At 44.8% G+C, this 13541-nt stretch overlaps 1 protein-coding gene across 3 annotated transcripts in view; it reads left to right on the top strand.

Annotated features, from left to right (window-relative positions):
* Nucleotides 1-6387, top strand: part of SBNO1 (strawberry notch homolog 1) — a 35890-nt gene extending 29503 nt beyond the window's left edge. For all 3 annotated transcript variants that reach the window (XM_035564983.2, XM_035564982.2, XM_035564984.2), the window contains one exon: nucleotides 57-6387. In XM_035564983.2, the coding sequence (XP_035420876.1) occupies nucleotides 57-199 (143 nt within the window). In that variant the 3' untranslated portion in view covers nucleotides 200-6387. The remainder of the gene's footprint in view (nucleotides 1-56) is intronic.
* The last annotated feature ends 7154 nt before the right edge of the window (nucleotides 6388-13541 follow it).

The raw sequence follows: 13541 nt of genomic DNA on the forward strand, positions 1-13541 counted from the left end.
GTTTTAAGGAACAAAATTGTATGCTTGTGAAACAACTGATTTCTTGCTGTTTTCAGGCTTGATCATTCCTGCAAATTGTGTATCGCCCCTTGTAAACCTCCTGTCGACGTCAGACCAGTCTCAACAGCTTGCAGTTCAACAGCAGCAGATATGGCAGCAGCATCACCCACAAAGCATCACCAATTTCAACAATGCATAAGAGGACAAACTACAGGTGTTGACTTTGGTGTTTGAGGAAAAGGCTGTAAAAGCATATCACTTGCATAAAAATCAGGGACAGATTCCAAAGAAATATAACTTTTTCAGTTCAGTTGTGTGCTCTCAAATACTTTGGGAAATAAAGAGATCTAAAAAGGTTGGTAGAACTGAAAGCCAGCAGTTGTTCATGGTGGTGCATCTGTCTTTCCTTATGCTCTCTGTAGTGCTTCCTGTTTGCTTTTACTTTTGGCCTTTTAAGCTACAAACCACAATTTGTTTGAAAATGCTTGAAAGTCCCCAAGTAGGCTTTATTTTTATCTTGTCATACAGTGCTCAGGGTTTAACGCAGTGCATCAATGCCATTGCTGTGGGAGATATCCTTGAATGCATGTACTGAGTATATATATAGAAAATATATATTGGGTTTTTCTCTTCAATTTATAAGTTTATAAAAGCATGAAACCTAGAGGTTGCACATCATGCATTCAGGTTCCTTCCCAGTTTCTGTTTGACAGTGCATGTCTTTGGAAACGGGCATGGACAGGATAAATACACGAGACAGGAATTCAGAGAGAAACACAATCTTAGTTGTACAGCATTGGTTATTGCATTTTTATAGTGTTTATACCCAGGTGTTGCATTTTTTCTGGTTCTCTCCTGGGGGTTATATATTTGAGTCTACAACATGTTCTTTTTGTGATAAACATCTTAAATTAAAATTAGTTCATTTTTAATGTATTAATGGTATTCCTAATGTGTACTGCAAAGATGGCTGGATGCCTATTTTTCCTTAAATTGAAACATTTCCTTAATCCGAGGTGGTTATGGAAACTTAAGTGCAAATTCACTTCCATCTCGCATACAATCTTATATTTTTTACTTCATTAATGTAATTTAATTTGTCACTTGTAAGATGAAACCTTACTTGAGCTGTAAATTAGAGAATGGGAAACACTTGAGGGTTCCGCTGTATGTGCTGTTTCTGTTACCCAGTAACTTGAATACTGTTTAATATGTTGTAAGACATTGTAGAGTTTATCTGGAGCTGTTTAAAAGAAATTGTAATGTACAAATGTGAATAGTCACTTATCTATAATATGGGTAAGTTTTGTTTTGCCTATAATAGTAGATGTTTATAAGAAAGTGAAGGACAATGTTTGTCATTTCTTGCTTGCACAGGTTGCACTATTGAAAAATTGAGATTGTATAAACCTGTCCAAAAAAAACTACAAGATAATGATCTTGTAGATGTCAAATAAAAGTTATTGTACTAACAAGAAGTGGAGTCTTGTTTAGGCAATCACTGTATTCCAAAAAAAAAAAAACTAACAAGTCTTTACAATTGGAATTTACAGGACTTGGCATGTTCTGGTCTGCTTTAGCCAGGCTTCTGTCTTGCAGTCCAAATATTTCAGTTGAACTCATTAGTGAGGCAAGAGGTAAACTGTATTTAAACCTTGATGCAAATTTTAAATAAGGGTCTCCTGCCAGAGCAGCAATTCATCGTAGCATGTCATTTTGTAAACCTTCAGGGAGCCAGAGTCAAGTGTCACAGAGTTTTTCCGTAAGTAATGGGGCCAGAAGTTCCATCACTTCAGGCTAAAGTGAGCTCCCTTGCATGGATTATTTCACTTGAGGCTCTGTTAGCGCTACCAGTGCCAGCACCCCCATGTAGTAATGGTGCACGTGCTTGTTGGGGAAGGCACTCAGCCTGCTCTCCTCAGCTCCACGACTTGAAATGGTCGGGGGATTGTTCTTGCACACAGTTCTGACTAACTGGAAATACAGATCCAGAATAAATTGGCATGCATGCTATTGCTCTAGCACCTGCTATGTCTTTATAAAATACTTGTAATGCAGGTGGTAGGTGTGTCTTGAGGTTTTTTTTAATCCTCTGGTAGCGAAGGGAAGCTTGCCTGAATGCTGTGATATCAGTAGAAGCTGATTATGCATTGGAAAACTCAAGACCACAGACAGGGTGTGGGGGAGGATGTTCATGTGTTATGTACCCACCATTGGATGTATTTGGCATCCATTCCAGGAAAAGCAATGGGATTTTGAGAAGTATGTTGACAGATTACTATTGCAACAGATAGTGAACCAAATTGCTAGTAACAGCAAGCTGTGTATGTGGACTTCAGTTGTTTTTTAATCAATGTAGAAATAACTTCTGTACTCTGAGGGTGACATGGTATTTTCCATCTTAATCCTCAGTAAAATGGAGTAGTAAATTCACAAGATGTCCCTGCTGGCAGCAGCGGGGTGGACTAGATCTTTAAAGGCCACTTCCAACCTCCAACCCAAACTATTCTCTGATTCTATGAAATAGCAATTCTTGTAACGAGTGGTTATTTAAGTACACTTCAGCTCCTGAGTGCTCTTCTCACCCGATTATGTTAAGTTTGGTGGTTGGGTTGAGCAACAACTAACTGGATGTTACCTGTATTGATAACTAAACACCACCACTTAATTTCAGGATTTGAAGGTGTATACTGTTCATTCATCCCTCTTAAATTTCCCATAGGCTTGTGTTACCTGGAGGAAAAAATAAAACCATACTAAAAGAGCTGTAAGAATTGTTCCTATTCCAGTAACGGGTTCCCCCTACTTGCTCTTCTTTGCATGTTCTCTCCCACTTGCCACTATCAATTCCTTGGCTCTGTCATTCTGTTACTAACACAGCTGCATCCACAGTCCAGAGTGTTGCAACATCCCAAAGGTTAACATCAAAGAAGGATGGTCTTCAAGCTACAGAAACATTCTCTTAAAGAATCATGCTAGATCTTTTAAATTGTTATTTGCTAATATGTCTTTGTATTAACTGCTGGTAAGACTTGGGGAAGAAAAGGACTATGAATAGCACTATGGATGAGATAAGGACAGCTATGTGTTAACATCTTGCAGCACTGCCTGTAAGAAAAGCATCCTCAAAGGGAGGAAAAAGGAGAGACTAATTGTCACGTCATATAAATTATAAGGCTAGAATTGTATCTATATCTTTGTTACTTCTGGAACATCAGAACTGTTTCACAAAAATCAGCATCTGAAATGGATGTTAAATGTATAAAGGATAGATGCTTCTGATAACAGAGGCAAGCCTAAATGTAAGATGCTGGTGGTAATTCCTGTACTGGGTGAGTTCTGGAAGCATGCTGTAGAAGGGGAGGATACTTCTTTAAGTTGACTTGAGAAATGAAGGGATAAAAAAACTTGGGTTTTCTTTTTTTTTAAACGTCCCTTGACAGCTACTGAATATTGACTTGTTAACCAGTTTCATACTTAAGATGTGTCTGACACAGCAAATGCAGTTATAACCCCCTAAAAACCCACTCTGCACAGCAAGTTTTCGGATTTTTTCCAATTGCTGTGTGGTGCGTTAGGAATATACACTTCTCGTAAGGACTTAAAGTTCCCCAAAGATGCTAGTTGTCTACTCGATGTGTGGTATTTTCTTTGTAAATGAAGAAAGCTCTGCAACCTGTAAACATTTGTCAAGTGAATTATCAAGGGGTTTTTGTATTTTTCTTTTGCGTTTGGAATAAGCTTCGTTCAGATCCTATTGCAGTCTGTACATATATAGAAAGAATATGTATGTATATAGAGATGTTAAAGGCTACTGAATTAATGAATGTAAATAACTCTTGTTTTCCTTTGTGTGTTTTTTTTTCTTCATGACCTTCCCAAGATGTATTCCTATTTTCTCAACTTGCCAAATAGGCCATTTGTGTGTACTTTGAAATATATATAGCATATATAAAACTTCCAAGGGATGTCTGCATACGTTGTAGATGTTTATACGTTGTCATCATTTTTTTCAAAACTATCAGTTGTCTGTCTTCCACGGTCCTTTTCATGCTGTGTGTTTTTATTTGATATTTTTAGTGTATAATGCATTTTTTTGCAAGAAATTGGTTCCCATTACCTTCCAGTTGACTTGTACTATTCGCTTTTAGTGCCTGTATCAGAAAGAAACATATTTTGTTTTTCTTTAGTCTTTTCAGTGCATTTCAGATCTTAAGCTTCAGTCCTAGGTAAATTTCAGTTTTCTTCCACCTACTGGTATCTCAAATTATGCACTCAGTGAGCTCCTACAAGAAGAGTTCTAGGTAATTAAATACATCAGCAACAGAACCTGCCCACTAGCCTAACATGTAAAAGGTTGATTACTATATCCATATTAAATATTAACTGTCTTAAAAGCACTCTAGAAAAGAGGGATAATTTGGCAGTAGAAAAGATGCTGCTCTTGTAGATTGTTTCCTGGGAAAGTTTTGAGCTTCCTGTAATGCGTAAATGTGCGAAACAGAGGTAATGGAATTTCTATACCTTTGGAAAATGGTGCACATTTTTAATTGCCAGATAAAAACACGTATCTTTGGATCTAAGTTAGAGATGGATGAGAATTTCATTGAATTGTCTGTTTCTAATTTAGCTTATTAAGCTTCCAGCAGCTGTCACACCAGCTTTGTCCTTCCCCTTTTGCTCATGCTGGGATGGACTGTGCCCATACAATTTTTTCCAGAATTACGTGGTTTGCAAAGTCCAGTGACTGGAGAGTCATTGTAAGAAGCGTCCAGCTGCAAATAGCAGCAAAATACTTCTGGTAGTTTCTATGGTCAATACAGGCTTAAAAATGAATGCTGAGAAAGAAGCGTTTTGGTCATGTACTGGTAGCTGCATGGTTCTGTGTCGCAGAATCTCATGGTAAAGGCTGACAAAGTTGGCAGAAGTAATGAAGTAATGCAACCACAAACATGCATGAGTGCAGAATGAGACATGGGAAACCTCCGGGGCTGACGCTTCAGACAGCCGAGAGCAGTGTTGGCCTCCTTTGCTGCTTAGGTTGTACACCCAGTTTGAGAGGCAACAATTCTCTTTTTGAGGAGAAAAACATGAAGGAGAGAAGAAAAGACTTGGAAATAGGAGTGTCTCAGCTGCAATTAGAACAGCTGAGGGCAAATTACCTCTAAAAGCTTATGCTGAATTGGCTGATAAGTAAAAACCTCTAGTAAGAACTTTCTTAATCAGCTTTGCTTCACTATGTCTTAATTGGTCCCAAACCATTTTTTGAGGGGACAAAGTTTGAGGCTATGATAAGATTCCAGAATAGGAGCTGGGCAGGTTTAAGTTGAGGCCAAAACTAGCAAACAGAATTTCAGTCTGCTGTGTTACAAACTGACACTGCAGGTTTTCAAAGAATTCCACGCTGGGCGTGTAAAAGACTGGCATTTCTTTCCTGAAAAAAAAAAAGATAGCTGTGCTGGGAGGACAGACTGAAAGGAAAGGATTCGATGCACTTAGGCGGTTAGCTTAACCAACACAGAAATACATCCAGATTTAAATGGTGTATTTAAAAAAAAAAAAAACTCCTCCAGTGGTGAAGTAGCTGAATCAACATGTGTTAAGCTTTATAAGAACTAAGTTTGGCTAGTGTTTCCGAACCTAGTTGCTCGTAGGGCATAATTAGACAGGTCACCTGCAGAGGAATGGTTTTCCTATGTTTGATTTGCACTGGGAAGGATAAAGAGACGTTTCTGCAAGCATATTTACCTATCTGATTTGGAGAGGTTGACTTCAGTAAAATGCCAGATTCGTTGCAGGCACATGATGGCATTTTTATTTGCCAGGGCATTTGATTTATTAATTACTTACATAAAGTCCCACAGCATACTGAATTTTATTTGAGGTGGGTGTTCTTTGCCTCAGCATCTTTTGGCAATCCTGTGGAGGGACTGTATTGCACCCCTGCAATAACTTCTGCTGTGAGACTACCTCTGCAGTAAGGATACGCTATTTTTTTAAAGCAGGACTTCCCTATTAATGCTACTTCAGTCTGCAGCTTTAATAATCCAACGTGACAAAATTCCAAAGACATGTAACATTTAAGTTGAATCGTGTATGGTTATTTTTGTTATTGTTGTTGCCTATCCTAATGGGAAAGGTTTGCCAACCTTAAAAACTTCACCCTACAGCACAGTGTTACACCGCATGTCCCCGCGTTCCCCATTTGAGCAGACAATACCTGTACAGGCCAACCGTTCTCATACAAAGTGGCAGAATTGTGAGTGCCTGGCAATAAAATAGTGTTGAGAATGATTTATATTCACAAAAATGACAAACTGTGGAACACAAATTATGTATTGAGGTTTTTTTGGTAAAAAAAAATGTTAAATAAATTAAACTGACTACTACTTTGTTTTTTTTTTTTCCCTTTAATTTTCTGTTGTGGAACTTACCCACATAGGTTGTTTACACTGGAATGCCTTTCAGCAAAACTTCTGCGAGCATTAAACATATGAATTGTTGCTCCATCTTAGGATTCTTCAGAGTAGCAGAAGTTGTGCTGTAATAAGCCAAATTTGTTTGTTGCTATCTGTTTAGGCACCTGGCACTTAACCACTTAAACGATAGAGGGTGTTTCACTGGTTCATTACATTGGCATGACTGGTAGTTAAGAGCAGATTCACGGGATTCTTTGAATGCTAACTGCAGTAATCTTAAAAAGGGGAGGAGAGTTTATGAAAGCTGTATCAAGGTTGGGAAGTATCGACTCCTTTATATTCTGTGCATAGCATGGAAGTATCTTTCCGATGTCCAAAGTGCTGGTTTGGGATAAACAGGCTAATCTAATCCTGTCATTGTGAATCATTTTATATTGATTTTTATTCTCTTCTTCCCCAAATCCAGAAAAGTGATGATGCCAAGATTTCAGCAATAAATGAAGATACCCAAACCTCAGAACTTAGTAATTTTCATAAAGCAGTAGACCTTGGTGTGTAAGGGAGAAATGTCTTAAGAGAGTGGTTGTTTTTTATTTGTTAGTTTGTGTGTTTGTTTATATATATATATATTTAATACGCCTTAAAAATGCCAGAAAGGCAGCCAGTGAGCTGATGGCCTCTACCCTTGGAAGTCCAGGTCTAGTTTATTTGTTCCTTACGTGAGGTCCCGTTACACATTTATAAGCCAGGAGAATTGATTGTGCCTGCTGAATTCGCAGTGAATTTCAGGGCACGAAACAGAGATCTGTATCAGCTTAGCCAGAGTGGCCAAGTTAAGTCATAAACCAGGGTGCAAGCAATTTAATTACTTCTAGGTAAGATCTCCCCTGAAGTTAGTTGGAGTGAATAAAAACGTAGATGTGAGCAACAAAACCAGAGTGCAGATCCGGGCCTGCCGCTGCCTCCACGACCTGCCGGCACTGCCCTAGTGCAAGAGGCCAGGCTGCAGGAGCGCCCAGCGCTGCGCCGTGCTTGCATCTCTTGGACGGGGCCTTTCTTGGTGACAGATCCTACCTGCTGGTTTTGGAAGGGGACTCAATTCCTCCATCCACAGCTTGGGCCTCGGGGCTGCAGGACAGCAGCCGAATCACACACATGCCACTGGCCATTTGCCGCTTCTCAGAGCGGACTTGAGCCAACGCTGGCATTTCCTCCCTTCCCTGGCAGGAGAAAAGCCTGTCCCAGGCCAGCGTGCTCCTGGTGAGGGGAGGATGCCGTGGCCTCCCTCTTCTGGGCAGCAGCAGGAAGGCAGTGGCTCCTTCAGGGCCTTGGGGACTTTCCACCGGGCCTTGCCTCAGCCATGCCGTGTGGGACTGCTGTCAGGTCTCCGAGCCTCAGCCTGCACTATTTAAATTACAGGCGATGCTCACTCCTCTGACGAGCATCTGCCAGGGCTGTATATCCTCCACATCCAGGATTGTCCCTCCTGCTCTCTGTGCATGGAGAGCCCCCGCTGAGGTGGCACAGCTGCTGCCAGGCTGGCTGGTGGCTCCATGGGGATAACACACAGCATCTCTGCTCCAGGGAGACCATGGGGGAACCTGAGCCTTTCTCTGCTTTTGTATGGGGAGAAGGGGTTTGCAGGCAGTATCACACAGCCTGCCTGGAGACCACAGCCCATCACTGACTTTGGACCACGCTCTGCAAAAACCTGAAATGGTGTTGCTGCGATTTACCCTCGGGTTTTCCTCCTTCCCCCTTCTCCCTGCTCTCCTCTCCTCTCCCCAAGTTGTTGTGAAGCTCCACATTCCTTTCCTCACAGTCATTTCCATTTTCCAGCCCTGGGCTTTGCTTCCACTCTCTCCTCCACTTCCTCTGCTCAAATGACCAATAACAAAACGATTGGGGATGCTCCCATCAGGCTCGAAGCTTGATGTCGCAATGAGGCTGTGAGGGAGAGGGGAGTTGGTGTCCCTCCATCATTTGTTTCAGGAAGATCTCACTGGTCTGCTGCCAGTTGGTTTGCACTTGGAAGGTTTTCTGTGAGGCCACAAAAGCCAAAAGCTTAACCCCAGTGCATGGTTCCAGAAGGTAACGAGATCCTGCAGACCTCCCAGCTGTCACGTGCCCACTTACTGCGCACCACTCGATTTGGGCACGTGGGTGTCTGACACCGCTGGTCGCAGCCCGCGTACGGGAAGCACTTCAGGCGCCCAGCACCCAGCTTTGCTGTGGATCCCTCCACTCTCAGCTGCCGAGCAGGTTCAGGAGCTTTCCCAGACAGGGCTGGGATGAAAGCAAGTCTCCAAACCTCGTCTGCCCCAGCCAAAGGGCGGGGTGCTGCCGCCCGGGGCCCACAGGGCGGGAGGCAGAGGCAGGGCAGCGGTGCCAGCTGACTGCGCCCTGGGCCGCGCCGCCTGCCTTGGCACGGCCTTCAAGGGCTCGGGAGTGGGAGGGAAGCAGGAGTCCAGCCCGCAGGGCAAGAAGGGAGAGTCCTCGCAGGCAAACTGAAGGCATCAGGCAGGGTGGAGCCCTTGCCTGTCTGGGAAGACGATGCGGGATGCTCTGCAGCGTGGGGCTAGGCGGTGAGCTGTCCCTACGAGCAGCGGAGGAGCGCTGCGCGGCCACAGCCTCAGCGCAGCTCCCGGCCTCTCCCTCCCAGCAGGGCTGTCCTGCTGGCTGCAGGGCTCCGTGCCTTTATTTGCCTGTTCCTAACCAGCAGACCGATTTCCTTTCTGTTCTTATTTTCTTTGCTGGTTTTCATTGGAATCTGGCTGGTTTTGATATTGGTGCCTGGTGCTTGCTCGCCTGGCAAACGGCAAAGAGGAAAACTCTCATTAGAGAGATTCCAGGCCTGCGCTTTTGTGGCTGAGGGCTTGGAAAGTTCTCATTGCCGGGCTGTGGTCCTCCAGGGAGACCTCCAGCCAGAGCAGGAGAGAGCAGCCTTGTTCCCCACACTGTCTCTAAGGCAAACCCAAGTAGCATTCAGGCCTCTTTATCTTAAACATTTCCAGTCTCTTTTGAGACCTTTACAGGTGCTAGTTTTTCCCTCCTTTCTGTACACGCCGTTTCTCAGGCACAGCATCCCCCTCAAAGATGGAACGAGCCTGGAAGCAGCTCCTCGGCCCATAGGGCAGCACCCGCGCAGCAATGCTGAGCAGCTGTCTGCCTGGCAGGGCTGTTCCACTTGGCAGACAGACAAAGGGCTCAGGAGTAGGAGGAAAACAAGGCTGGGAGGGAAAAGTCGCTCCAGATAATATGGCATCTGGCCTGGGAGGAACCATCTGAAAGTGGGGAGCAGGGCTCGGCTGGGAAAAAGTTTATCTGGCAGTATTTATGGGGAGAGTCTGTCCGGAATAGGCGTCCAAACTTATATCCAAAATCATAGCGAGCCTGTCTGCTGATGCGGGCCAGGCGCTGGAAGAGGATTTCCTGGGGCCTGGCTCGCTGCTGCTGCGGCAGAGTTCTTGGATTCGTCACGCTGCATCGCAGCCCCCCTTGCAGAGGGTCTCAGAGGGCTGCTTCCCGCTGGGGGGAGCAATCCAGTCCTTTCAGAAGTATTTCAGGGAGAAAAGGTATCAGAGTAGAACTAGGGAATCTATTTCTATCCAGGATCGAGTGTTCCTTGTGCATTTTGATGAGGATGGGGCAGTAAGCAGCTAACATCAGCCAGAAAGCAGATTAAAGTGGAGGGACACCAAGGGCTGTCAGCTCTCTCTTGGAAACAAAACGCGCAGGACGGAAATCTTGGACTGTCAGGAGGATGCAGTTGCAGGGAACAGAGACAGCAGCGTGAGGAGCTGTAGCAAGCTGATAAGGGAGCAACAATGGAGCCCAAAAGGATAAAATGCACAATTTGCCCTCATTGTCAGCGTCCCAGACGACCCTAGGAGCATCCCTGGAGCAGGGCCTGGAGCAGGAGGTGTTCTGCACCAGGAAGTGCTGGTTCAGTACCATCAGTAAGGAAGGTGTTTGGCTCTGGAAAGTGTCTTTTAAAATGTTATTTGTTAGAGCTAATGCTAAAAACAAAGAGAAAATAGTGTAGATACACTTACGTCCGTTCAGATGCGGGGAACGTGGAGTTGTTCAGCGTTGAAAGGCTCTCTGATCAGCGTGCAGCATGCCAGGTCTCTGTAAAGAGTTAGCCCATTTTCGGTCATTCAAGCTGTTACAGGCTTTTCTCGAAAGAAAACAATTCTGCTTGTCCTTTCTGTCAAACAGAAAGGATGTTCACATGAGAACCTTCTGCACTTCTAGATAAAGGCAAGGCCACGCAGGTGGTGTAATCGCTGGTATGAAGTGGGACTCGCCTGCAGGTTCCTTTGTTGTGAGCTGGCCAGGGTCAGCCTGCAGCCACGGAGCTGTGCAGCACAGCAGGGGCCCGAAGCCCAAGCTGTACGTGCAGCACAGCGCAGCACGACACAGGCCTGGGCTTCCTCAGGTTATCCGTGGTGCTGAGCCCCCAGAGCTGCTGGTACGTATCAGCCAAAATAAGCAGCGCTGCAGGAAGCTGCTTTGCATGTCTTTGCCCAAAGACTGGGTAAATCCTGCTGCAGTCACTGCATATTCCCAGCCTGCAGCCTCACCGATTTAGAGGGAGCAGCCTCGGGGTATGCATCGACCACTTGTGCTCTTCAAAGAGGTTAAACCCACCCACACTCAGGAATTCAAAAGCTTCGTTTTCAGCCTGGGCCAAGCAGAGACTTTTCACTTTGTTTTGGATGTTCATCTTAGTTTTAGCACCAAAGAACAGTTTGGAGACTTGCAGATTAAATTAGTGCTCAGAAACTTGTGGGTACATTTATGATTATTCTATTTATGATGCTGCCTCCCTGGAAATGTGGGGATAAGTATTTAAATATGAACTCCCTGCAGAAAAAGGAACAAACTTCCCATATCTTTCCCCTCTCTGCTGCACAGGTCTCTGTGGTGAGTGTCAGAACATCCCCAAGTCACTCAATTCATTAAACTTGACAACAATTAATTACATTGAAAGTAATGCGCACATGTAATGTTTTACATGTCGATGACATACCATGAAAAAAACAGGGGCTTGCTGTGCCATCTTTCATTCTTCTCATTGATAATTTAACCCAAGAAGATAAGAAACGACTAGTTTACACTCTGTATTCGCAGGTCTCCGAGTGTGCTGCAGCATAGCTCTGCAGGCACTGATGGCTATTAGTTTGATTTCCAGCTGCAAGGGGACAAACGAGTTTGCCTCAAAGCATGGGCCAAGGCCCCTCTCTGCCTTGGAGAGCCGTCCTGACAGCCAGCTGCCTGTGCCTTCCAACATCACACTTTGCATTTGCGTTCCCTACACCTTTGCCAGAGGGGTACGGCATCCAACCTCGCAGAGCTTTGCGAAGGGAAAACCTCCTCGATGTCAGTCAGAGCTTGGCTGAGCAGGGGCTGGAAGGCTCACTCTGTGGAAACCCTGGCTGCCGAGTATTCCCAGTGGTTTGGGAGGAGCAGAGGTGAGAAAGTCAAACCAGGAGAGGAAACTGAGACGATACAAAGGAAAAAAAAGGGGGGAACATGGTGAAAGTTGCAGATCTTAACACCACTGAGAAAGAGGTTGACGTACCTGGAAAATATGGGAGGCTTTGTGGCAGTGTGTAAGCGGACTTGCAGATGACTGCAGAGACAGGCACCTCTTACTGTCCATTTTCCCTTGCTGAAAAACATAAGAACATTTATTTTTAAGTTACTTCTTAGCGAGGAGAAGGCTTGAAAACGTCACGTGTGAGAGAAAATTGCTCTGCTGTATTTCCTGCACTATGACTTGGCCACTCGGTGATTAAGAGCTGCTTTTGCTGTCAGTAAACAAGGCTGTGCCATCAGTTTGCAGAGCAGAGACCTGCAGCTTGCTGTAAGCAGCCTGGAGCACAAAGGCTGCTGGAACTGTAGCTGTTACACTCAATGCAGGGGCAGAACAAAACCCTCAGCAGTGCCAAGCCATGCCGTGATGCAAAAGAAGTTTAAACTGTAGGCAGCCCCTCCGAGGGAGCTCGAATCTGTGGTCACCCAGCTAAACTGTCATCCTGGGGCCCAGGCATGGTGGTGGTTTTTTTGTGGTCACACCTGGCTCAAAATAACTTCAGTAACTCCACAGAGCACTTGGCAGATAGGAAGAACTTGCAAGTACTTCCTATCCAAGCCAACGTCCGCGGTATCTGCAAAAATCAACAGGCAGCTAGCAAAGGCAGTTGGAGCTTGCATAACTTCAGAGGCCAAGCAGTAAGGCTGTCGTTCAGCAGGGTCCTGTGGCTCATGCTGCCACTGCTACCTGTGCCTGGAGACCAGCAGAGCAGACGCAAAATACTGAGACTGAGCGATGCTGTGGTATTGCTGGGTTCCCACTTACGGGGCAAATACTCTGGCCCTACAAGCCTGACCATCTCATGCTAAGTCACAGTTTGCTCCAAAGCTAGTAATAACTTGGGCTGAAGAAAGGTTGATCTTTACAGGATCATCTCCTTATGCCACCCCACCCATGTCCCGGAATACTGTATATTTTTAAGCCATCACTATAAAACCAGGCAAAACACAGGAGGGCTTGTTCTTCACAGCATTGCCCTGAGCGCAGTTTTTTAGAGTTGGTGCAAAGCCGTGAAAAACACGGCAAGCTCTGAACACTCCCATTTCGCGCTCACTTGGTGTGGCTGTAAACAACCGCGCAGCCATGGAAAATCCCAGCGCGGCATGCCCCTCGCCTGCAGGACTTCACTGCCCGTCCAGGAACCAGCAGGCAGGCAGTGATTTACAAATCTGAATGCGGAGTTTTGGGGATGCAGACTTCTAAATGACACAGCGCAGGGTGTGAGGGTTTACCTGCACTATCTTTCAGGACTCTGATGAGAATTACACTCTTAAAGCCTTGTGCACTGCTGTGAAAATACTGTCACTTGCATATAATTCTGTGCTTGGGGCTCTCAGGTCCCCTCTCTAAGAGAAGAGAGCACAGATCACTTGTAAGAGTGAGGATTTGAGGTAAAATACAAAACTGTAACAAATTAATGTATTTTATCTGGTACCAGTCCTAATTTTCAGAGGTTTCTTTCACGCAGTGTGCAGTCATTATGGCATGAGCAGGGGAGCTCAGCATCTGGCTTGCTTGAT

The sequence above is a fragment of the Cygnus atratus genome, chromosome 17, assembly GCF_013377495.2.
Source record: "Cygnus atratus isolate AKBS03 ecotype Queensland, Australia chromosome 17, CAtr_DNAZoo_HiC_assembly, whole genome shotgun sequence".
Lineage (NCBI taxonomy): Eukaryota > Metazoa > Chordata > Aves > Anseriformes > Anatidae > Cygnus > Cygnus atratus.